The sequence below is a fragment of the Mobula birostris genome, chromosome 2 (genome assembly GCF_030028105.1).
Source record: "Mobula birostris isolate sMobBir1 chromosome 2, sMobBir1.hap1, whole genome shotgun sequence".
NCBI classification, from domain to species: domain Eukaryota; kingdom Metazoa; phylum Chordata; class Chondrichthyes; order Myliobatiformes; family Myliobatidae; genus Mobula; species Mobula birostris.
In genome coordinates this window covers 218,620,042-218,646,865 of record NC_092371.1, presented here as the reverse complement: position 1 = coordinate 218,646,865, position 26,824 = coordinate 218,620,042, and the positions used below count along the sequence as shown (strand labels likewise).

Below are 26,824 nucleotides of genomic sequence, written 5' to 3'. Positions count from 1 at the left end.
GGTCGGTGGGACTAGGTGAGAGTAAGAGTTCAGCACAGACTAGAAGGGCCGAGATGGCCTGTTTCTATATGGTAGGCTAAGAAGTGACACATTATTTTGGTTAAGCAATGATGATCTCCAACAAGTGAGAGAATTTAACTAGCTGCTCTTGACATTTAATGACAATACCTCATTGAGTTCCCCATCATCAACATCCTGGTGAGCAACAGTAATCAGATATTGAGAATCTTGCCACAACAATCACTTCCTAACACTCCAAAGTCTTTCTATCACTTAAAAGACTAAATTTGAAGTGTGACAGAATGCTCTCAATCAGAATTCCTTCTAGACCAGGGGTCCATGGACTCCTTGCTTAATGGTATTGGCCTATTGCATAAGCAAAGTTGGGAAGCCCTGCTCTTGACTAGATGACTGCATCTCCAATGGTATTCACTAAATTTCATGATACCTAAAGGAAAGCACCTCACTTAACTGGCACCCCTTCCAAGATCCTAAACATTTCATTTTCTCTGTCTCCTACACAGAGTGGCTGCAGTGTGTAATATCTGGATGTAACCAATTGCTCAACTACATACTCTAGCAATAGTACCCAAACCAGTTCCAAAGTCCAAAGCCAAAGGTAGCAGAAACACAAAGACACCATCACCTACACATTTCCCTCAAATTTCATAGGTATTACTGTACCTTCATAATTACTGATCTAAATCCTAGAATTCCTCCTCCCTTGGATTGGGAGAGACCCTTAAACAGAAGGATTGTAGTGATTCAAGATGGGGACTAATCACCACTTTTTAAAGGCAATTTATAGGCCAGCAAGGCCATATCCCTAAAAAATAAAATTTAAAAAGGTGTTCCTAGACCTTAACTTCTTTACTTTCTTTTCGGGAAGGATTTGAGCGTGCAAGCCCTGCTTTAGAGTAAAAGATAGGTCTTGCACCCTACTGAATTTGCCACTAAAGAACAAACTGCCTGTTGTAAACTGTCTGGGTTATGGGCATTTATAGGTACCACACATTTTCGTGGCACTCTCAAAACAGCAGCCTTTCTAATCAATCAATTATCTATTTTGCTATTTATATTACTTTATAAATTAGTTGGACTTCTCACAGCAGTGGCCACAGTGATTAAAAAAAAATCACGGCTCCAAAGTGATCAGTAGCTGCACTTCAGAATTAATCTTCAGGCTGTATAGTATTTTAGGAAGTTCTGAGTTAGATAAATGTACTTTCTATGTATAAATCTTTACCTCTAGAATGCAGAAAGGATCTTATGAAAACAGACTGTCTTTTAGCATTGACTTTTATTATTTTTGTGAAAAAATATTTGTTTGCATTGAGATAAGCCACTTATCTGCATGTTTCCAAAATAATCAAAATGATTGCAACATTTACAATAATCCTACAGAATATTAAGAATGTAAAAGACAGTATGAAAAGGTTTACATTTAAAAACAGCACCAATATTCAAATAATTTTACTCAAAACGTTTTAATATGTTGCTCTCAAAAGCTGGTATAGTACAAATACCAGCTTTTGATGGAACTGAAGCAATAAAAACCATTGTAATTCAAAGTTAATGTGAAGTATGGTCGAAGTACAGTGCTAGATCATACTGCTCCCTAGCTGATAACTTGAGGACAGAATGCCAATGAACACCATCACTTGGATTATCTTATTCCTGATTTCTATGCTTGAGTATTACAATGTCGATACTAAGTTGGAGGTCAAATGCTGTGACATACGACATCACACTTCACCATGCAGTTGTTTCTGTTATTCAAGTTTACACCAAACAGCACAGCCACTTTCATCTTGGAGTCACCAAACCTGATGAGTGAATTCTTTTACTCATCTTTGTTTCCATTAGTTTAATATGATTGAGTATTGAATTTTATTTGATTTTTTAAAAAATGTTCACATCTATTTCAATTATTCTTAAATGTATCAAATCTTCAGGCAGGATTCACTAACTGAGGCCTAGGGATTCTTCTGTATTACAAGATTTCAGTGATGGTGCTCTCTAGGAAGCCTTTGATTCAAGGGGCCTCAAAAAGTCTACCTGAAGGAATAGTGCAGGTTGAAGTGCTAGCAAAAGAAGTGGGTAGGTTTGAGTGTGATTTGTCCAAGTCTATTTCATGACAAATATAATGCAAAAGGGAAGACCAGAAGATTATGTCACACTTGAACTCAGCTTTCAATTACAGAAGCTGTTTCATTTGTAACTTCTATTTTAACTAGCAGATAATTATGGAGGACAGTTATCTGTATTCCTTTTTGCACAGAATCACAAGGTCGCCAATTTACATAGCATATTTTCCCCAATTTACTTTTCAAATATGAGACAGCAGTAGCTTTGAATATTAAAGAATCTTTTACCCCAATTAGAACTTACACCAAGGGGTTTTTTTGTACCAAGGTTTGCCATATAGATAAATATCAATGTGCTAGAATATACATCTAAAACAGCTTTGGCACTTGCTGTATTGGAATTGGTGATATGCTGTACATCTCCAAAGCATAGCCAGCAATGATCACATATGTACATAACCACACTATTTCAAATCTTTGTCTAATGTCATAATAAAATTGTTTATTTTCTCTTTCATTTTCTCATCAATGAACTTCTTGAATTGTTCTCGTTCCTGTAGCCAGTCATGCTTCTGTTTCTCCACTTCTCTTTGATAAATACCATCAATGCTGGCCATACGACGCAGTTCTTTGTGTGTCAGACACTGGATATCACCATCATCTACATTTCTTCGCAAGGACATGGTTGACTTAGACCTTCTGAAACAAGATGGCCCTGAAGCAATTTCATTAACAGAGGAGGGCATGTGAGATCTTTTCTTCACATATTGTTTTCCCACAAGCTTTGCATCAAATTCATCTTGAACATAAGAATTCGGACTGGTTCTGCCATTTAATCCAGCCCAAGTACCCAACAAATTTACATGTTGCTGTCCAGATTGCAAATTATTTTGTGTCGAAGCAGCCATTTTACTCCTTCCAATAAACAAAGGATTCATTTTAACACCCTTTGAATCCCAGTCTAAATTTGTCTCTTCTTTGTCTCCCCTGCTTGCTGCTTTTAATTGCACAATTAAATCATCTAATTTAAATTTTTGAAGTATTGATTTTTGTCTTAGCATATTCTGAAGTTCCTCTGTTACAGTTGTACTTTCTTGCTGCAATGATGACAGAACAATGCGATGGCCACGGTACAGATGGCCCAGTCTATTGTGTAGGAGCATATCTTCCTTTTTGTTTCTCAAGTGAGCAACCACTGTTGGCATTGGAGAGTTCTTTGCTGACTTGCTCATAATTGTACTCTCAGTGGATTTTATTCCCTAGCAGATCTCTTGATTTGCTGAGCTAAAATATTAGTGCTGATGATAAAAGAATAAATGTTAATTATGCATGCTTTGTTTGGGTATAAAAAACATTGAAAGCTTAACTTCTGGTTAAACTATTTTTACTTTCAACATCTGTCATAGCATTCGTTAATGTGACCATTGATGTTTTCGTAACAGTGATGACTGTAAATGTGCAACACCCTTGTCTCTCAAACTTCCCAAGTTGCTTCTTGATGTTTGATGAAATGCTCCCTTAGTAGCAAAGGGACTCTCATCTCCCCCTTGCAAAAGGCTCTCTTCTCCATCTTTACACCTTGGCTCTGACAAGATCTGAAGCTGACTATATCTATATAGTACTGTCCACAACACATTTCAATTATTTATTTATCCAGTTAGATTTATTTTGAAGCTATACCATTTATAATATCCCCTCACTCATTGTATATTATCACCTATAAACAAAACTGCATCATCTCCATTGGACAATGAGTGCATCAAAACACTAATGGACAGTAGCAAATGCAACAAGTGAGAATGAGGTCAGATAAGATTTTTTCTTATTATTTGTGAGATGGTTATTCTTAGCTCTGTGGGTTTAAGGCCCACTCCAAAGCACAAAAATCTTGGTGCCATCTTTTGGATGAGACATTAAACCAAAGTTGATAGCTCTCAGTGGTGGAAGTACAGGGTGCTATGGCATAGTTTCTAGAAAGGACAGACAAACTAAGGTCAGATCCCGTCCAGTCTATATTCTTTGCTCAGCGGTTAAAGAGTAGATTATTACACTGCAGGTTGTTGTGAGCATATTGACTACTGAGCTTCCTGAAAAAGTAACTTCACTTCAGAAGGACAGCTGTCACAGGTTTAAAGTTCAAAGTAAATTCATTATCACAATATGTACAGTATATTTCACAATATACCACATTGAGATTTATCTTCTTGCAGGCAACCACAGTAGAACAACAAAATACAATATAATCAATGAAAAAAATTCCTTACCTGCAAGTTCCCCTCTAAATCATTCCTATCTAGGAATGCAGTGCCATTCCCTTATTGTCACCAAGCCCAAATCTTGAGACTCCCTAGCTAACAGCACTGTCTTCATCAGAAGGACTGCAGTTATTCATAAAGGTAGCTTATCACCACCATCTCATGGTCCAGTTATGGACTGACAATAAACATCCACTTCCTATAAATGACTAAAAAGCTAAAATGAAAACCAAAGAAGCAGGCAAAGAAACTAATTTTTCCAGATGGGTGTTGCAATGTGTACTTATGAGGGGATCTGTACTTTTCCAGACTGGGGGCGGTGGGGGAGGTGGAAGTCATTAATTAAAAGAAGCTATGGAAAGGGACAACCTTAATTAGGTCATAAGGGATGATTATATCATTGGACATTGATATTTCCTTTAATTCATCTAATTCAATATCCATTAATTGGAATATTTGTTCTTGCTGTCCAATAAACCATTGTTCTAAGCAAGGTTCGCAGAAGAATAGCAACAACATTCAGGTACCTTACAATATGAAAGTTAACTTTCACAACTGAACTACGATGTACCACAGTATCAGAACAAAGTGCCAACTGCTCATATTGAGAATTACATTCTGGAATATTTTCTGACAATATACACTTATAGATACAGTAGATTATACTAAATATAACAAGTTAAATTTTGCAAAAATGCTTACCTCTGACCCGTAACTCTCCTGTGAAGATAATTATTAATGTAACTACCTTCCATATATAACTGAATTTTAGTTTAAATAACTTGTTTCATTTCTGATCTGTGCATTCAATGCACACAACTGGGAACTTTTCTCTACACTAGAGAAGCTTTAAATCCTTGCTGAGCCTATCTGGCAATTCTCATTAACCCTTATGTAATCGTGCTCCTGAGCTTCTGGAGCATCAGTAATTCTGAATCAGTTCATGAACAAGAGCACAATGGGAATAAATTGCCATACATTTCCAAACTGATTTATCTTTAGAGTTTAACAAGACTCATTTTGTAAAAACAGTTAAAATTCTTTAAAATGATGTTAAAATATTTATTGATCTCCAAAAGGTAAGCAATGTGTTAATGTTTTTGTTTCAGTTTGTCACTATAGAAATGCTGCATTTAGCATTGCTAAGTTCTAGGATTTAATTCATGCTATGTTTACTCCCAAATTGTTGGTTTCAGGTGTCTCTTTATAATGAAAGTGAACAAAGCATATTATGCTATATCTTCTTTGTTCAGCTTCTTATATTTCATCCTTGTTTGTCAACAAGAATGAAATAGCTGAAAAGGTCAAGTGTTCAGCCTCAGCTTATGTACCACCTTGTTGTATCATCAGTGGTCTGCACCACGTGACTAGGCTTGCACTGATAATTATTTGGCTGGTTGATAGGAGGAAATACAAAACCATTTTGTATTAATTACAAATTGTGATATCGCTTTACAATGTACGAGTTCAAATGGTCAAATAACTTTCTCTAAATCCACAGTTTCCTGCATTACTAATGGCAATAGCACATATTTCTGGAAAAAAAGAGTTCTTTCAGAATACGATCATACCAGTTTTATTTAACTATATAGGTTCCTTCCTCTTCTGCTGGGATTCTTGTGTGCTCCCAATGCAATTAATAAAGGTGCTCAATTTCATCTAAAAAGTTCCTTTGACATTTAAAGCTCAAGATTTCCACAAGTCAACAAGAATTCTACAATCCCCCCCCTCCCCAAGGGTTCTTAAAATAATTCTATCAGTCTTTTCCCCTGCCCATCTGGTAACCTCTTGTTGTGACAGAGCTTGAATTAAGTCAGGATTGAACCCTGGGTCATTGAAACTTGAGGTGGCAGTTCTATTAACTGCACCACCCATGGTCGAGGAAAAAGATTGGGAAAAGTGTTGGGGTGATGTCAAAGAAAGCTGTGTCATCAGTCTGTACTAAGCTTGGATCTCTATTAGTTAAGATCCCAAAAGACACATGGTGCAGATTAATTTACAGGAGCAGCCAAGTTTGAGACTATAAATGAATTAATTCAAAAAACTTTTGTGAGATCAGAGAAATCCATGCGTAGTGGTTGATGCTTCCTCTTTCCAAAGATGAGATTGTGATTTTATGAGTGAAGATCCTAGAACTTCAGCAAGGATACCATCTGCTTGTGAGACATTATTGTTTTTAAGAAGGCGCATGGCCTTTTCAACTTTTTACTGTTCAGGACTGGTCATAAGGCCTGAAGCATGTTTTGCCACAGAATGGATTCAGTGGCACTCTTGAAGTATGTACTTCGTTTGAACAGAATGGCTCATTAACAGCATTTTAACAGCATTCATGTGCACTAAGTCAACCTGAGGCTAAATTGAAATCTTAGATTTATATAAATAAAAGATAAAAGACACAAGCCAGGAGTATGAATGGAATACTCTTCACTACCTGGATAGGTACAGCTCCACCACTACTCAAGAATCTGAATACCACAATGGCACGATATGACTGTGGTATCTGCCATCTACAAAATGCTTTAGTGCAAATGTCACCAGCCTTGGCTACTCCCATAGCACCCATCAAATGCAAGATCCAAGTAATCAAGACAATCTTACAGGTTTATTATCTTCAAGGATAGGGGATAGTTATATTGGATAGAATTTGTGGATCCAACTAACTATTAACATTGGCTGGATGTTTTGTGGACTTTGGGAGCGAGTGAGTACACAAGGATGTCATGAACCAACCACCATTCAGAAGAGGAGATCTTAATAGTCTGCTCCAGTCATAACCAGAAGTATTATTTTGCTGTCATTTCTAACTTTATTCACAATAGAAATAGGTTAAAAATAATTTCTGTATTGAGAATGCCACTTCACAAATTAATCATATTCCCTCACTAATTTTCCTGGAACTTATTCCCCACACATTTCCATCCCTTGTACACAAGGGGCAATTTACAGTAGCCTTTTAAAACTTTCCATGTGCATGCATTTGACATGCAAGGAATCCAGAACACGAATGGGCAGAGTGAATGTGCAAACTCCACATGGACAGTATGGGGAGGAGGGAAGGTAGAGAAGTCAAGACTGCAGAAGCTGTGCAGGGTGTGCCACTATGCTGCCAAATATAGTGGAAATATATATTCATGAACCAAGCTTATGTTTTTAAATGAGTTTTAATGAATATCAGTGAATTTTCACCATACATTTGATTTTCCCTTCAGGGGACTTCCAATTGTTCCCAAAAGAGATGACAATTCTCTTTGCTGATTTCTAAATGTTATTTCTGTTCATATCAATTTGGGAATGACAAAATCTTTTCTACCATTTCACAAATGCAGGAATTCTCTTGCCTCATTGCAGAATAGTTGCAAATGAAATTACCTAACATTTGAAAAGGACTGGCTATACGAGGGGTGATTGATAAGTTCATAGCCTAAGGTAAGAGTCAATTTTAGAAAACCTAGCACACTTATTTTTTCTACATTTACACACTTAGTCCAGCGGTCGTGGATCATACAGGATCCCTTCTTTGTAGAAGTCAGCGTCTTGGACCTCCAGAAAGTGGTCCACAGCAGGGGTGATTGATAAGTTCGTGGCCTGGAGGAGAAACTTCACTCAAGAGTTGAACTGCACGTGCATGTAACGAGAGCTGTATAACTCATCTCCTTCTACCTTAGGCCACAAACTTATCAATCACCTCTGCTGTGGACCACCTGGAGGTCCAAGATGCTCTCGTTACATGCACATTCAGTTCAGCTCTTTGAGTGATAATGCAGAAAGTTTGAAGTTAATAGCTCATCTCCTTCTACCTTAGGGCATGAACTTATCAATCACCCCTGCTGGGGACCACTTCTACAAAGAAGGGATCCGTATGCTCCACGACCACTGGACTAAGTGTGTACATGTAGGAGGGGACTATGCTGAAAAATAAATGTGCTAGGTTTTCGAAAATTGACTCCTTCCACCTTAGGCCACAAACTTATCAATCACCCCTCATACAATTGAGTTGAACTACTGAAATCAAAACCGCAATGCATAGGATTTGTGTATGAAGGCAACTTAAAAATATACGTTTATTTAATTTGCAACAGAGTTGGCTAGATATGGAAAATGAGATTTAAATGCTTGACAAATTTTATCAAGAAGCACCTTACCTGCTGAATATAAAAGCATCTTTTAGTTTTGTGGATACAAAGTGATTCACAATACTGAAGGAAAGTCTTCTGAAAAAGCTCTTAACATGGAAAAGCATTTAGTCAAAGACAACCACAACCAGAATCAGGTTTAGTATCACTACATAGGTTGTGAACTTTGGTTTGCAGAAGCAGTATAGTGAAAGACATAAGCTTACGACAAGTCTAAAAAAAAGTGTGAAAGAAGAATAACGAGGTAGTGTACATAGGTTCATGGACTGTTCAGAAATTTGATGGCAGAGGGGAAGAATCTGTTCCTAAATTGTTTGGTGTAGGCCTTCAAGCTTCATTGATGGTAATAATGAGAGGAAAGCATGTCCTGGATGCTGAGTGTCCTTAACAATAACATCATATTCTTGAGGCACTGCCCTTTGAAGATGTCTTCAGTGGTGGGGTGATTATACCCATGATGGATATGGCAGAGTCGACAACCCTCTGCAGCCTCTTGTGATCCTGCACATTGGAGGCACCATACCAGACAGTGATGCAACCAGTCAGAATGCTCTCTACTGTACATCTGTGGAAATTTGGAAGCGACTTTGGTGATGTACCAAATCTCTTCAAACTCCTAATCCAGTGGAACTGCTGGCATGCCTTTTTTATGATTGCATCAGTAGGCTGGGCTCAAGATAGATTCTATGAAATGCTGATACCCAGGAAGTTGAAGCTGCTCATCCTTTCCAATGGTGTCTGCTCAATGAGGGCTGGTTCTCCCAACTTGCCCTTCCTGATGTCCACAATCAATTCCTTGAACATAGAACATAGAATAGTACAGCACAGTACAGGCCCTTCGGCCCACAATGTTGTGCCAACCCTCAAACCCTGCCTCCCATATAACTCCCCAACTTAAATTCCTCCATATACCTGTCTAGTAGTCTCTTAAACTTCACTAGTGTATCTGCCTCCACCACTGACTCAGGCAGTGCATTCCACGTACCAACCACTCAGAGTAAAAAACCTTCCTCTAATATCCCCCTTGAACTTCCCACCCATTACCTTAAAGCCATGTCCTCTTGTATTAGACCATAAGACAAAGGAGCAGAAGTAGGCCATTCGGCCCATCGAGTCTGCTCTGCCATTTTATCATGAGCTGATCCATTCTCCTATTTAGTCCCACTCCCCCGCCTTCTCACCATAACCTTTGATGCCCTGGCTACTCAGATACCTATCAATCTCTGCCTTAGGTACACCCAATGACTTGGCCTCCACTGCTGCCCGTGGCAACAAATTCTATAGATTCACCACTCTCTAAAAAAATTTCTTCGCATTTCTGTTCTGAAAGGGCGCCCTTCAATCCTTAAATCATGCCCTCTCGTACTAGACTCCCCCATCATGGGAAACAACTTTGCCACATCCACTCTGTCCATGCCTTTTAACATCCGAAATGTTTCTATGAGGTCTCCCCTCCTCCTTCTAAACTCCAAGGAATACAGTCCAAGAGCGGACAAACGTTCCTCATATGTTAAAGTATTGAGCAGTGGTGCCCTGGAGAAGAGGCGCTAGCTATCCACTCTATCTATTCCTCTTATTATCTTGTAAACCTCTATCATGTCTCCTCTCATCCTCCTCCTCTCCAAAGAGTAAAGCCCTAGCTCCCTTAATCTCTGATCATAATGCATGCTCTCTAAACCAGGCAGTATCCTGGTAAATCTCCTCTGTACCCTTTCCAATGCCTCCACATCCTTCCTATAGTGAGGTGACCAAAACTGGAGACTGTACTCCAAGTGTGGCCTAACCAGAGTTTTATAGAGCTGCAACATTGATCTTGCTGACGTTGAGTGGGACACTACTCAAGCAGCCAATCTAATTCACTTCTCCATGTTCCTCGTCACTATCTGAGATCCTACCAACAACAGTGGTGTCACTGGTGAATTTATAGATCCCATCTGCGCTGTACCTAGCCACACAGTCATGAGTGTAAACAGAGTAGAGCAGTGGGCTAAATACACATCCTTGAGGTGCACCTGCATTGATTGTCAGCAAGGATAAATACAAATCAATACTAACATAGATCAATGAGGAATTGAACAAGGCAGCTGTCCACTGTCATTGCTGGTTAGTAAAATAACCCTTATGTTCAATAAAACAACAAAAACAAAATTGGAAGACTTGCTCAGCAGAATAAAACACAACAGTCAGTCCACTATATCATACCTGTTCTAGTCTTTGCATTTGATATTGCCAAGTGAATCTCATCCCAAAACATTACATTTACTTTAGAATTCACATCCTTCGTTTACATACTTCTAATGGTCTATTTTCTCCCCATCTTCATAATCCAGCCCTATCAACCACTCAGATTATCTGTGTTCCTTAAATTCTCATCCTTATCTCTGAATTTAATCACTTCACCTCTGATGCCAATTTGATTACCAAGACCGTTTCCCTTTAAAATACTTTCCCCCTTTAAAATGCTCCCTAAGATCATTCTCTTAGATCAACCTGGTTATTGTCTGCATTTATGTCTTTACATTGTAATTTTTTTGGATAATATTGTGATGAAACATGTAGGAATGTTACAGGTGCCTTAAAATACAAGTCCTTACTACTGTTACAATGGTATTAAATACCACTGCAGAACACCAAGGAATATAGTAACTGATTTGAAGGAAAGACCATCAGGTGGATACCATCTACCAATGTAGCTATTAACTGGAAAAAAAATAGTACCCACGGGAAAGAGAAGAATGATCGAAAGTGGAAGACTATAGGATGCTGTATGATAAGATTATCCTATTAAAATAGTGCAAGTCCCAATACTTGGATTAAACTAAAATAGTGATATGAGGGTGCAATACTGATAAAATATAAAAACAAAACCAACCCTATGATTAACAGAAGGTCAAATAAAAACTACTTATAAAGATTAACATCCACCTACAATACTGTGCACATAAATATAGCTAGGAAGCCTAAAACTTTTGCACAGTACTGTAGTAATTTTATGCATCGCACTTTACTACTGCCACACAAAAAAAAAACAAATATGACATATGTGAGTGATGATAAACCTGATTCTGATATGGGTCTCTATTGTGGATTGAGAGTGAGAAGGGGACAGGGAGAGGGGAATCATGTTTGGGAAGAGGAAAGAGAAGGGAGGGAGCAGGAAGCACCAAAAGACATTCTGTGATGATCCATCAATTCTGTATGCACTCACACCACCCCTGACCCGGTGCTCCACCCTCACTATTCCCAACATCCTTTGTTCCCGCCAGATTTACAAACTTGCTCTCCGTTTCACGATAACAAATACAGTACTGTGCAAAAGTCTTAGGCACCCTAGTTATATACATGCACCTAAGACTTTTGCACACTGTATAACCGGAATTGTAAACATCAAAATTAATAGCACGACACAATCCTAAAAACGATGGACAATGTCAGTAAATCTTAAAGAACGTGACGTCAAGCCTCACAAAGAACCACTAGTTCATGTTTTTTGAAAATCTAACATAATATTCATTATTAAAAGGAGAAGCACTGACAATTGTTAGGACAATATGGAGATTACAATCAATAGATATACCTGGCTAAGAAACAGGGTAAATACAAGAATCTTAAATCAAAGGTCTGACTGAAGATAAAGTTATTATTCTTTAATTTTCTAACCACCGCAAGGAGTAAATGGTCAGAAATCAACAACCAATTGTAATCTTTCTTAAAGACTAACACCAGCTAAATTACCAATTCTTTTGATTTGAAAGTATGTGCTGTACAATTTATCTTGCTTTAGAATATAGATAAATTTGTTTTACTGGACTGTACTAATAAACTGGATAGTAAGGCAAACAAATGTACATGATGATGGTGTTTCCTTTTGATGATCTCCCAACACTTCACTCACCCTCCCTTCTAGATTGTGACAACCGCATTCTGATCCACCAACAAGGTCTTGTCTGTAGACTCAAACAATTTCATTTAGTAGAAAATATTAGAAATATTCAGCAGGTATTTCCACCTCTTTATAAAAAATGTTCAGATATCCATCATCAATAATACTTTCCCATACTTAATGGAAATACAGTATCAGGAAACACAAACAATATCAATATAAGCTAAAGCCAGATTATTTTTTAAAAAGTGATCTTTACTTTTCACTTTCTAAAGCTGTACTATATTGAATTTGAGTTGATAAAAATTTACACACCTATCTCCAGAATTTTCTGTTTTATGGGGGCAGAGTTAGTACTAACCGTAATATTTTGATACCCACAATGAGCAAGTGAAAGAGTTTCAATTTTATTTCCATTTTTCTCCCTACACTCCAGCATCACAGTTGTCAAAGAGGAACTTCACAGAAGTTATATTAGATCAAATAGATGTCAAAAGGAACTGAGGCCCGTTAATTTTCTGATCTGTTCGAATGTGAGCCAAAATGTCAATGACCAAGGTGCCTGAAATAGAAATTAAAATCAAATCAACTAAATGAAATCCTTTCCATGCAAACATGTTTTAAAGACAGAAATTTTAGGCATTATATAAAATTTTCAATATTTACCATTCTTGTCCAAGTTGGCAGAAATCCTTTGTACAATGACAACAATCCTTCTCTCTTTATTGTCTGCTTCAGGCAATCATACGTGGACGTATACCATAAACCCCTAGTAACAAAAACAAAAGGCAAATAAATAAGTGCAATGAAATTCTCTTGGAGTTAATTAATGCAATGAAATCACTTTTAAAACAAGTGTGTGTACAAAGCCGATTAGGTGAATAAAGTATAGATGAATTTAGAAAGAATGTAAACACTCTGTATTTCATCTTAACAATTTTATTTGGCCACACAAAGCAATGGATAATTTGCTAAGCATCAAATGCACTCTGTACCAAGATATACAATTGATAATTTTACCAGCTTCGTGCTGACAAAAATATGTAATCAAATTGTTCTTTTATTGCAAGGTATTTCCAAAGTATGTACAGTGGATTACAGTTAATTGAGCAATTGGTTAATCAGGGCAGCCACTTATCTGGGACAACTCTTATAGAGAACAAAAGCAAATCAGAAACGTTGCTGGGATTCCTTTCATTTACTTGGGACACCATGTCACTTAACTTGGACAGGAGGTTGTTGCCAAACAGTTTCTAACTAGTGTTAGTCACATGCATTTGTTTCGCCATTAGATGCTACACCATGCTCAGAGTGAACAGATTTTAAATAGCATCAGTTGCATGTGTTTGTGTTCAACAAGCTGTGATCTTTGTCACTGATTGTTAGCGAGAAATAAGCAGTATGACAATTCAGAACTATTTTGCTTACTGCAGTTTCAAACATTGAGGCCTGGAAATGCCAGAAACACCCAGGTGTGAAAAAGTAACAATTTCACCATTTCAACAAGTTAGGCACTACAAAGAATTTGAAGGCACCGACAATAATCTTGAATGTTACCTTTGGTCCCCACCAGACACTTGTCTCTCTCTTGTGGCTCCCAGTAGCTATTTGAATGTGACAACAGTCACACCCCAGTACACTGCTTTGACAGGTGGATTAAACCAGGCGAGGGCAGCCGGCAGGTCTCATACCTCGGTGAGATAGGGACATGTCTGTCCTAGCATGTGTCTAGCGGATTGGGAAAATGAGGTCTACAGTGTGGTCAGGAAGGAAAACTGCAGCTCTGTGGAGAGCAAAGGGCATGACGAGGCACAGAAGTAGTCATGGTCATCTACCACAATCAGGGAAGACCCCAGTTGTGATATCTACTTGTACCACTGGACACGGACTTCTGAAGTTGAGAGAGTGTAACTGCGCCAGTGCAATAGCTTTTCCACTTTAAAAACTCTCCCGCACAGGTTTCCTGTCTTCATGGATATAACAGACAACCCATCAGTAGTATTGGGAGTGTTGTAATTTGTTCTGTATTTAAATGCAACTGGTAGTTTGTCTTTTTTTTTTATATATACCTTTTTAACTGTTTCCATGAAACTTTAGCTAGTTGGAGCAGCCACTTAATTTAGCCAAAATACCACTTAGTTTAGTCCTAATGTGCCCCAATTAAGTGGAATCCACTGTACCTCAATGGAGGTGTTGAGGAATGACTTTAAACCCCATGTTGTCAGCTGCCTGCATTATAAGTAGAACAAACACTTATTAATTTCTATCTTGGGTATGAGCAGGGGAGGGGAGGGATCGGTAAACATAATCATACCCCTGATTTATCTGAAACCACAATATAGAGAGGCACATTATATCAAGGTTGCATTGTATTTGTTCATTGAAAACAAAAGGATTTGTCTATAATGAACAGGAAGCAGGTATTTTCATTTTAATTTGATGAACTTGAAAGCAACCTATTTTCCAAAGGGACACAAGACACCACAACCAGGAGGGGAGTGGGAAGGTGGAGACAGAGGCTGGAAGGTGATGAGTGGAATAAGGTAAAAGGGAGGGATGATGAGAAGATGAAACCAGATGGGGGAGGGGATAGGAAAAAGAAACTCAGGTGGACAGGTGTGTGGGTAATGGGTAGATGAACCAGGTTGGGCAGTATGATGAATCTAGGAGAAGGAAGCAGGGGACGAGTGGAAAACGTGAACAAAGGAAGGGAGAACTTAGTTGGGCCAGTAGGAGCGAGAAAGGAACACCGTGTGGGTTACATGAATTTGGAAAATTCAGTTTTCATACCATTGGGCTACAGGCTACCTAAATGAAATATGACGTGTTGTTTATCTTGTTTGAGGTTGGCCTCAGCAAGGCAGTAGAGAAGGACAAGGACAAGCAGGTTGATGTGAGAATAGGAAGGTGAAAAGAAATGGCATGTAACTGAAAGCTCTGAACGCAGCAAAGTTGGAGGAAGGGCACATAAACCACTTGAGGTTTCTTAGAAGAGAGCTTTCTACGTGTCTACACAATGGACAATGCATAATAGGACTTTATTTAATAACAGTACACACAATTGTGCCTTTACTTAAGAAGGGCAGTAAAGAAAAACCTGGCAATTATAGACCAGAAAGCCTAACATATGTGGTAAGTAAGTTACTGAAGGATAGGATAGACACACATTTGAAAAGAAACGGATTAATTAGGGATAGTCAGCATGGTTTTGTGCATGGGAGATCATGTCTCCTATATATTGATAACTAAGAAAATCAATAAAGGTAGGGTGGCAGGTGTAGTCTGTATGGAAGGCCTTTGAAAAGTCTGCTCTGATTGAGATTCAGGGAGTGCTGGCTAACTAGATATAGAATTGGCTTGATTGTAAGCAAATGGTGATAGTAGAAGGTTGTTTTTTGACTAGAGGCCCATGCCTAGTGGTATGCCTTGGTTGAGAATGAACAAGGCATGGTTAGTTTGACAATGACATTAAAATAAGTGATAATATGGACAGTGAAGGGTGACAGTAGAGTTACAGTGGGATCTTGATCAGCTGGGTAAGTGGGTCAAGGAATGGTAAATGTAATTTAATTCAGATAAGTGCAAACTGTTGCATTTAGTGAGGTCAAACAAGGGTAGGACTTACACAGTAAGTCATAGGTCGCTGGGAAGAGATGTACAACAGAGGGATCTAGAAGTACAAGTACATAGATCCCTGAAATTGGCATCAGAGCCATAAAGGGTTGCTTTTGGCACACTGACCTTCATCAGTCAAGGTACTGAGTATAGGAGTTGGGATATTATATTGCGGTGGTACAATAAAATAAAAGGCTGCACTTGAAGTACACTGTTCCATTTAGGTCACCCTGCTATAAGAAGCCATTAAGGTGGAAGGAATGGAGATAAGATTCACAATTATGATACTGGCACTGGATTTTAGGGTTAAGTCACGCAGGCTAGGACTTTATTCCTCAGAGTAGTGGAGACTGGAGTACAGTGGTGCTTAAAGTTATGAGGGGCGTAGACAGGATAAAAACACAAAGTCTCTTCCCCAGGGTTGTAGAATCAGGAACGATAGGGCATAGGTTTATGTGAGAGGGGATAGACTTAAAAGGGACCCAAGGAGTAACTTCTTCATGCAGAGGGTGGTAAATATATGGAAGGAGCTGCTGGAGGAAACAGTAGAAGTGGATGCAAAAACAACATTTAAAAGACTTTAAGACAAGGACATGGCTAGGACAGGTTTAAAAGGATATGAATCAAATGCGAGAAAATTCAATTAGTCTGTGTCTCCCTCTGCGATTAGATCCTGGGCTTCCTACCAGGAATACCACAATCTGTTCAGATTGATGATAACATATCCTCCTCACTGATGATCCACACTGGTGCACTTCAGGGGTGTGTACTTAGCCCACTGCTCTACTCTCTATATATCCATGACTGTGTGGCTAGGCATAGCTCAAATACCATCTATAAATTTGATGATGATACAACCATTGTTGGTAGAATCTCAGATGGTGATGAGAGGCGTACAGGAGCGAGATATGCCAACTAGTGGAGTGGTGTCGCAGCAACAACCTGGCACTCTACATCAGTAAGACAAAAGACCTGATTGTGGACTTCAGGAAGGGTGAGATGAAGGAACACATAACAGTTCTCAGAGGGACCAGAAGTGAAGAGAGTGAGCAGTTTCAAGTTCCTGGGTGTCAAGATCTCTGAGGATCTAACTTGGTCCCAACATATCGATGCAGTTATAAAGAAGGCAAGGCAGCAACTATACTTCATTAGGAGTTTGAAGAGATTTGGTATGTCAACAAATACACTCAAAAACTTTTATAGATGTACAGTGGACAGCATTCTGACAGACTGTATCACTGTATGGTATGGGAGAGCTACTGCACAGGACCGAAAGAAGCTGCAGAGGGTTCAAAAATTTAGTTGGCTCCATCTTGAGCACTAGCCTACAAAGTACTCAGGACATCTTCAATGAGCAGTGTCTCAGAAAGGCAGCATTCATTATTAAGGATCTCCAGCACCCAGGGCATGCCCTTTTCTCACTGTTACCATCAGGTAGGAGGTACAGAAGCCTGAAGGCACACATTCAGTGATTCAGGAACAGTTTCTTCCCCACTGCCATCTGATTCCTAAATGGCCATTGAACCCTTGAACACTATCTCACTTTTAAAATATATATAATTTCTGTTTTTTGCACGATTTTTAATCTACTCAATATATGTATACAATAATTGATTTACTTATTATTTTTTTCTCTATTATGTATTGCATTGAACTACTGCTGCTAAGTTAACAAATTTCACCACTCATGCTGGTGATAATAAACCTGATTCTGATTCCTTAAAGATTATTTCCCATAAACAAGCATTTTAAACACTCCAAATATGATTGCTTTCTATCTCCAGTAGAAGCATATTTGCATCTGAACAGAAATTAAATTTACCATACCAACCTTCCTTGTTTGTCTCTTGTCTGATTCATGATTCTGGTTTTAATGACATCTGCAGGGGTTCCCATGGTAGCAGCAACTAGTCCTGCACAAATGCTGAATAGAAGAATTCTGTAATATATTTGCTACAAATTTTAATTTAGAAGGACAGTAACACTGTGCCATTTTCCATTTGTCTTATGTTGCTTTGAAATTACCAGTTAATGTTTAGTGCAGGAAGGGAAATGGCACTGAATGATTTAATACTACCGAAAGAGAAATATATATGTACTAAGGAAAAATACAGTCTTCGTGACAATAACTGACAGAAGAATCAAGACTGAATCAAATGTGGAAGAGCAGTGATTATCAGTTAAGATTAAATGATTATTATTTTAAAAGTGCCCATTTTAGATAACTTTTTAGATAATCAACACGCAGCTTGAATGATGAGCAACTCAGATTGCTAGCTGAACATGGCATAAAGTGGAATAAAAATATCAACATACAAGCATACATATGAACTAGGAGCAGCAGTGGACAACTTTGACCTGGGCCTGCTCAGCTATTTAAAAATTACATAGCTGATTTGAATGCAATGTCAACTCAGCATTTCTATATATCTGTGGTAACCTTTCCAGATGTGGTTTCAGTGCTCTATGCAAATTATGCCCAGTTCCCACCACATCTCAAAGCTCTACAATATTTTATAATTAAAAAAAAACATTTCCTATCAAAACAAACAATTTCACATTTTCCCACATTACACTCCTTTTGCTGGGTTGTTGCCTACCCGTAACTTACCGTTGTGATCTCAAGGCCTCTTCATAATTTACTTTTTTACCTATCAGCAGATTTAGCAACAGTACTTTGGTACCTTCGTTCAAGGCATTTATATAAATTGTAAGAAGTTAAACTCCACAGAAGCTAAAAGGCAATCTAATGAGAGCATCAAAAGAAACTGCTCAAACATCAGGGTTTCTGTAACATACAACTTTTCCCCTTAGTTTTCAACCATAAATAAGCACCAGCCATAAATAAGGAAATATCTACTTATAAAGAAGATACACAGTATAGAAGATCTTGGTTCAAAATGTCAGAAAAAAAACTTAACTTATACAGTAAAACTATAAATTTGACACACAAAAATTTGAAGGTGCTATTACGGCATAGTTTCTAGACTATTGGATATTATTCAATTAATAACACAACACGCTTTTACATTATTTTTCTCAAAAAGACACTCGAGTAGCACAATAAAACTTCCAGTGAACCCCAGTAAACTTAAAGTGAGCAAAGGAACAGGGCACTGGTGAGTCAAAGAGTGGAGGAATCAGCACTGAATTAGATGCTGAACCATCAGTATTTCCAATGAATGGGATAGTGGATTATTGGAGTTTTATTGGTTAGTATAACAGTTTAAAAGTGGTTAATTAGGATAGTCAGTACCTTGATAAAGCATGGCATAAGCTACCATCCTTCAGAGCTGTGTTTCGTAATAAGAAGTGTTTCACTGTGTCATAGGTCGTTAGATCTGAAAATAAAGTCACAGAAAAAAATCATGAAAATGAATTTATATGGTAAAGACTTATCTAAAATAATGAAGGTGCTTCACTTTTTAAAGGCACCAATTTGATGAAATTGAATCTATGAAATCATGGCATCAAAGGTTACGAGGAGAAGGCCGGGAACTGGGGTTGAGGAGGGGATAGAAAAAAGGATCAGCCATGATTGAATGCTGGAGCAGACTCAATGAGCCAGATGGCCTAATTCTGCTCCTATGTCTTATGCTCTTATAGTCTAAATCAATTTGATCGGCATCTAAGTACTGGCAGCAATTTTAAAAACAGTATACTTTACTTATGTGTTACACTAAATACAGTGTAAGGTTTTAATCTACCATCTGGTACCTCTTTGGACTGTGGGAGGAAACCAGAGCACCCGGAGAAAACCTACGTGGTCACAGGGAGAATATACAAACTCAGTACAGGCAGTGCGGGAACTGAACCCGGGTCACCTCTTCTGTAAAGCATTGTGCTAACCACTATGCTACCATGCTGCCTCACATCACAGTAGAACAAAGAAATACAGTAGAATGAATGAAAAACTACACACAAAAACTTGTTTACATCACATTTTAATTAAAACTCAGTAGATTTCTGGGTTAACCTCAGCACATTCCATCTGTACTCCTTCTAACTATCAACGTCATGTCCGACAAAAGTCTTTAAGCATTATGACAATTATTTTGTTAACATATTTTGGCAAACATGGATTTTTCAGATTACCTCCCAGGCTGACTAAGGCGGCTCTCTGCACATTTGGTATCCAACCTGCCCACAATCCTCGAATTCCACCTTCGGACAAAATTTTGACAAAAGCGTGGTAAACTCCATGGATTCTAGAAACAAGATTATACATTACAAGGGTCTTCAAAGTGAAACCGCAGGAAAGAAATAAAATCAAATCTATGACCATTCATTAAAGTACATCAAATGGAATTTCCCTGGTGCCCCACCATTTTTCACTTCACAAATACTGGTTCTAGTGCCCATCCTTCACGGTATTGTTGTGATTCTTGTGGTGAAGGTTATTGATAGGGTTCAGGAATTTATATCAGCAACAATGAAGGAATCCTTATTTCCCAATGAGGCTGGTGTGCGACTCGTAAGAAACCCACCGCTGCCCGTAAGGAGTCTGTACATTCTCCCCACGATGGCGTGGGTTTCCTCCGGGATCTCTGGTTCCCTCCCGCGGTTCAAACGTGTACCAGTTGGTAGGGTAGTTGTTCGTTGTGAACTGTCCCATGACTAGATTAGGATTAAATCGGTGGACTGCTGGGTGGCATGCTCAAAGGTCCTATTCCGTGTAGTACCTCAATAAGTAAATAAAAATAAGTTTAAAAAAGAAACGTGCAGGTGGAGGAGTTCCAATTCGTCCATTGCCCTTACCCTTCCACACTGAAGTTGTATGACTATGGTGATTTCAAAGGAGGACGACAGGTTACTGTGGAGTATTTTGTAGCTGCAGAAACTGCACTGGTGGTGGACAGAGTGAATTCAATGTTTTATGTTATTTTAAGGACATTACTCCCAGTTCCAGTTTGACTTTCCACTTCAGCAGCTTCAGTTTTCCAAACTTATTCTGAAACTAAAGATACTTCAGCTAAATACTTCCATCTAGGGTCTTTTGCATGATCTGTCATCTAGAAGAACGTAAGTGCTGACAGTATTCGCAATATCAATGACAAAGGTCTCTTAGGCTCATTTGAAGATACTAGGGATATTTGAATTTTCCAGATTCAAAATGATAAGATTTTTTTATTAGAAAGATTTTGAAAATATATATAGATTCAAGGCAGCATTATATAAATGAACAGCATAGTAGCCTCAAAAGATTGACTCCTCTTGTTCCTGAAACGCAAGGCATTTATTAAGTTCACAAAAATATATGACAAAAATATTTCTCACCTTGGAGGCTTTCCTTCAAGCCGCCTTCTCCCTTCCATCTGCATCTGAACTTTCACCAGATCTGTTGGGCTGGCAAAAAATTGTCCAATGGCACCAGATATCATTCCTCCCAGGACAGCTTTCCTGCCCAAAGGTAGATACAAGTAAAACACGCAATTGGATTTTAATCTTTCATTGTTTATCCATGTATATTCTTTCCACGGGATTCTTGCCTCTTCATCTTTTCATCAAAATGTGTAAAACTGTCTCAGAATCACAATGCCAGGACCAAATTATCCAAAACTTACTTTATTTGAATATGTTACCTTGATCATTTATTTTAAACCTTCTTTGCTTCCCATCAGTTTCTCCCACCCTGTATGCATTATTTTTATTTAACAGGCTGTATTTTTTCATTTCTGACATTACAACTAAATACCGAAATGTTGACTTAACAGAGTAGCAGATTTGAAATCTCAGTCTGTTACAAATGTTACTAGCTCTTGGCTTGATTCTGCTGGCAAGGTGTCTAATGCCATATCACACCTATTACTTTGACATATATTAAGATTTATTTTATTTCTTACATCCTGCTGACAACATGAGGGAGTAAAAATCTTTTATGTTGCGTCTCTATATCAATGTACAAGCAATAGGAAGAGGAATGTGAGAGGATATTACCCAAGATTGTATACATAATTGTTTTGTATACATGTATGTTACGGTCAGGTTCACAATCAGATCAATGTACAGTCAGATATGCAATCAGATCAATGCGTATTGATGAATCTGATGGCCTAGTGAAAGAAGCTATCCCAGAGCCTGTTGGTCCTGGCCTTAAAACTGTGGTATTGTTTGCCAAATGGAAGCAGCTGAAACAGTTTGTGGTTAGGTTGGCTGGAGTCCCTGATGATCCTCTGGGCCTTTTTTACGCACCTGCTGCTGTAAGTGTCCTGAATAGAGGGAAGTTCACTCCCACATATGTGCTGGGCTGTCCGCACCACATATTATCGATGAGAGATGATAAGGTAGCAATGAAGAAAACACAGTGCTTAAAACATTATTGAAAAGGGCAACTAAATGATTGATTAAATAATCAGATTGCAGAGTTGTGAAATTAACAGTGTATGAATTGAGAAGTGTACATTAGATATGGTGAACTCAATGTCAAATCAACTGCGCAAAGAAATAAATCCCAAATTAACAGTGGAAATGCAAAGAAAACAGAAGTTATTTTTGCTTTAATGTTGTGCATTTTAAATTTGTAATTATTCATCTTCAAAGGAATAAGATAGAGTATTTGTAATATTTAACTTTCAGTATGTCAGAGAATAACTGGCAGTGATTAGATGTGAGTGGATGTCGTATTGTATCTGCATTGATTACAAGAGGTACACTATTTTGACAGCAAATTTCATGCTCTTTATTAAATTATCTACCTGCAATAATCAGAATTTCTTTTGAAAATGCAGCATTTTTAATTAATCTAATGATTTTTATATCCTGTGTAGTCTTCCACACTCAGCAACTCCGATCTAACAAACTTCCCCTAAGGATTCGAACTAGGGCCAAAAGGACAATGAACCCAACTCAAAATTTCAAAACCATAGTGTTGTGTACATGACTGCAGTGTGCCACAGCAGAAGGAAAGCAGCTAGAAATTAATTACAAGGTCATTGGTATTCATTGTGGGAAATGTGTTTAAACTTCTGGCTACCGGCCAAAATAAAAATAATAAATCCTTTTCCTTCATCTTTCTATTTTTGACATTTGTGTAAAGGATACTACAAAAGACCTTTATGTTAACTACAAAAGACCTTTATGTTAACCAAGAAAAAAAGTGAATCAAGTTGATACTCTTATTTCACAGTTGTCCTTCACATTTACCACAAAGGGAAGTAGCCATCATCATTCTTCTTCAGTAGTGAATCACGAAGCTGTTCGTATGCAACCATCCGTACACCTGAATACACTGGTACACAAAACAGGGAAATGAAAGGATATTAGTGAGAATAAAGGTCATGTTCAGAATGCAAACACATTAAGTGGGTATTATACTAATTTTTCTTTTTGCTTTCTGCACATCGTACTTTTACCAAAGAGGGCATAAAATGGTGAGAGGATGGTGACGAGTCTTTATTAATTTTCAACTAGTAAATGAATTACAAAACATTGCTTTCTTCATCTATCTTAACATATGTGTTATGTTGATATAGACAACTGCCACTTGCACCATCTGTCATCACAGCAGCCGGACTCTGGATCAACTGTGGGAGAAGTTGTTAACATAGTGATTACACAGCTAGTACAGCACAGTATCACAACTCTAGAAACCCACGTTCAGTCCTCATCACTGGTACAGTCTGTATGCAGTTTGTATGTTCTCCCTGTGACCACGTGCATTTCCTCCCACGCGCCAAAACTGTGCAGGTTGGCAGATTATTTGGCCTTCATAAATCATCTGCGTTATACAGATACGTGGTAGAATCTGGGTGGTGGGGAAAATAATCAATAGAAAGTATGGAGAATAAAATGGGTTAGGGTAGAATTAGTGTAATAAAAATAAGTGCATGATTGTGAGAATTCACTGGGTCAAAGGGCCTATTTCAATGCAGAATCCTTCCCCAACTCTATGACATCCCATAATCTATCTTGTTACTTTTGATGTCATAGGTCAAATTTTAATTCACATTGCTTAATGTAACTTTTAGCTATTCATAGATCCTTTATATTTAAGCTTACATAAACCACCTAATGAATATATAAAATGTATAATATAAAATTATATTTCATTTATTTATATAAGTTTCTTGCATCTAAGCTGCTATCTTTGCAGAAAATAGGCCTTTATGAGATAAACTTAATTTCATGCACTTCTGCAATGAGGCAGCAAATTACGTCACAGAATGAACATAGCACTCAACATTTCTAACCATTATGTGTAATCCAAGAGAAACTTGTATGTCAAGAAAATGGGCACAGGAATGGTACAGCATTGAGTTAAAACCTTGATTACTTAAAACACTAGAAAATTTTTCAAAAGGCAATCACCTATATGTCTGTAGATGGCAGGAGTGACACCTTGCCACAGCTTAAACAGGCCCTCCTCTTTAACTATTCCAATTGCTGTCCGTATCATTCCCCTGTAAGGCTTCGATGTTTTATGCAATTGATCAGCGGCTTCCCCTTGAATTTGAAGTCTTGTTTTAGTCAAATCAAGTGGAAACGTTACTAAAACAAAAAAGGTTAATTAAAATAATAACAAACAAATATAACGTAGAATTAAAAAAATTCTACAAACTATAATCCTGGATCTGTACAGTTCACATATATGTTATCAAATATTCTGGTACCTGCTTTACAGTCATAAGCAACCATTCATAACATACCTACATATTTATGCAAGTCACTCCCAGTGTTTCTGTACTGACAAACTTACAATTGAATCTTATATCAAAGTCACCATTTAACAAAAATCAAACACTGCCTTCTTTAGTACTCCAATACCTCTCAAGTGTTCAGGACTTTGTTTTAAACCAAGTAGCCTATGATTATTCACTTTAATTCTTTCTAAAACTTTAATTTCCTAATCTTCAAAATATACAACTCACAAGATGTGTGTTGGGTTTCTTTACAGTGGCCTTTCCTTACAGTTTTAAATAAATTTGATCAGATGTGTGTATTTGTTCTCTTACTAAACTTGTCCAACAACTTTTGACCATAACATTGAATCACTCCTCCCCTTCAGCAGCGACGGGATGCGGTCTATTTTAGTTGCAATTAATCGACCAGTTGGATAGTTAATAAAAATACAACAGATCTAAATGCAAACGGAAAACTTTTGAACCTTGGCAACGACACACAAAAGGTCAAAATGTACCACCTGTTTCTGCCACGGCGGCGGCGCAGGCCGTCAGTACAAACTTAGCAGGTAGGGCATGCCCGGCCCAGGCTGGCTGTTGCCCACCGCCCTGCCGGCTCATCGCACTGAGGCAGCCCGGAGTGCACACTCCGATGGATTAAACATTAAGATAAACCGAAAATTAGTGCTGTACATGTATTTTCTGATGCAAAGTAAAAAAATGGTTACACGTCGTGCCCGAACAAGAAGGCGTTAGGAGAGTGTACCGAAACCGCGGTACACGAGTACAGCAGCCACCGGTCACTCTGGCAGCCCTGGGGAACAAGGAGCAAGATCGAGCCGTGAGGGACCAGGCCGCAGTTTGCTGCTGGACCGGGAGGGTGACGGAGCCGCCGACCGCGGAAAAACAAGCTGCTTTGCGGGTCAACTCTCTCCATGCAAACGGGAAGGGGGATGTCCGTTTCGTCTGCGCCTGCTCGCACCAGCAATGGGCCGCGAACATTAACCGCTCTGAACGAGGGCCAATTCACTGTGTTAAAACATTTAAATGACGATCGAGAACAGAAAACAACAAATAAATGAAGTCTAATATTAAAGTGTTTTAGGTGTATGCATTTTAATTTCCTTTTAAAAGCTTTAATAATTTTGCACTGTGTTTTATATGTCAGACATTTAACGTGTTAACGGGTCGCAGCGAGGGTGACATGACGAGACCATAAGATATAGGAGCAAGATTAGGCCATTTGGCCCATCGCGTCTGCTCTGCCATTTCATCATGGCTGATCCAATTTTCTTCTCAGCCCTAATCTCCTGCCTTCTCCCTGTATCCCTTTATGCCCTGACCAATCAAGAATCCATTAACCCCTGCCTTAAATTAACCCAGTGACTTGACCTCCGCAGCTGCCTGTGGCAAATAATTCCACAGATTCACCACTCTCTGCTAAAGAAATTCCTCCTCATCTCTGCTCTAAAAGGACACCCTTCCACTCTGAGGCTGTATCCTCTCATCTTAAAGCTGATTTATACTTGTGCGTCAAATGTACGGCGTAGCCACAAACCCTACGCTGTATCTACGCAGATCCCTACGCCGTAGCCTAACGTGCACCTCTCCCAAAATGTAACTACGCATCGCGGCAATGCAGACCAAAACAACTGTGATTGGTCCGTCTGGTAGCATCGCATTTCCTCCTACGCTGCAATAGCTTCCCATCGGGCGACTGAAGGGCAGGGAAGGAACTCTGGCTGCAATGCTTTCCATAAAGCTTTACAGGCCTCCGAAATTATGGAGGACCCTGTGCTGAACACCAGTTTGTAGCTAGCTGCTACAGCCTGTCGACTTCCACCTGAAGCTAAAACTCGAATGGTGATTGCCAGTCTCAGAGTATACTGTGCGTTCACTGATGCGAAATAAATGGTTGGAGACGATGAACCAAATCGTGAAATCTACCTGCCGACATAAGAAAATATTTGAAATGCACTTCCTCGTCCATGTCTCTCAGTGGCTGGACAAGCACAGAAAATTCACCCTCTTTCAGTTTCAGTCGCCATTGTTTGAAGTTTGAGTTTCTTCGTGTTGAGTTTCAGCACGAAGAAACTCAACACAGTGGCATAGAAACCCCACCACCAACTAGCGTTTTGGCCGTGAATTGCAGAGCGACGCAGACACACCAACACACAAGTATAAATGCTCACAACGGCGTAGCCCACTTGCGTAGGCTGCGGCATACTAGTAC

General features: G+C 38.6%; 2 protein-coding genes across 5 annotated transcripts in view; one reads left to right on the top strand and one right to left on the bottom strand.

The window, feature by feature from the left end:
* The window catches only part of pfn4 (profilin family member 4), a 71,974-nt gene that overhangs the window by 32,571 nt on the left and 12,579 nt on the right, over positions 1 to 26,824 (top strand). The window lies entirely within an intron of this gene.
* Positions 1,336 to 25,550, bottom strand: slc25a27 (solute carrier family 25 member 27). Of its 4 annotated transcripts, XR_011885028.1 has the most exons (10): positions 25,113 to 25,550; positions 24,281 to 24,460; positions 23,117 to 23,201; positions 21,251 to 21,373; positions 20,069 to 20,181; positions 19,230 to 19,314; positions 17,805 to 17,912; positions 13,025 to 13,127; positions 12,720 to 12,920; positions 1,336 to 3,385 (listed from the first exon to the last, which is right to left on the bottom strand). XR_011885028.1 is itself a non-coding variant. In XM_072251471.1 (9 exons), the coding sequence occupies exons 1-9, from the start codon at positions 25,210 to 25,212 to the stop codon at positions 12,849 to 12,851; spliced, it is 969 nt and encodes a 322-aa protein (XP_072107572.1). In that variant the 5' UTR covers positions 25,213 to 25,550; the 3' UTR covers positions 7,848 to 12,848. The 4 variants fall into 4 exon arrangements, 3 of the variants coding, with proteins under 3 accessions (XP_072107572.1, XP_072107574.1, XP_072107575.1); XM_072251471.1 differs by lacking the exon at positions 1,336 to 3,385 and having other exon boundaries at positions 7,848 to 12,920; XM_072251473.1 differs by lacking the exon at positions 1,336 to 3,385 and having other exon boundaries at positions 7,848 to 12,920; positions 17,805 to 17,897.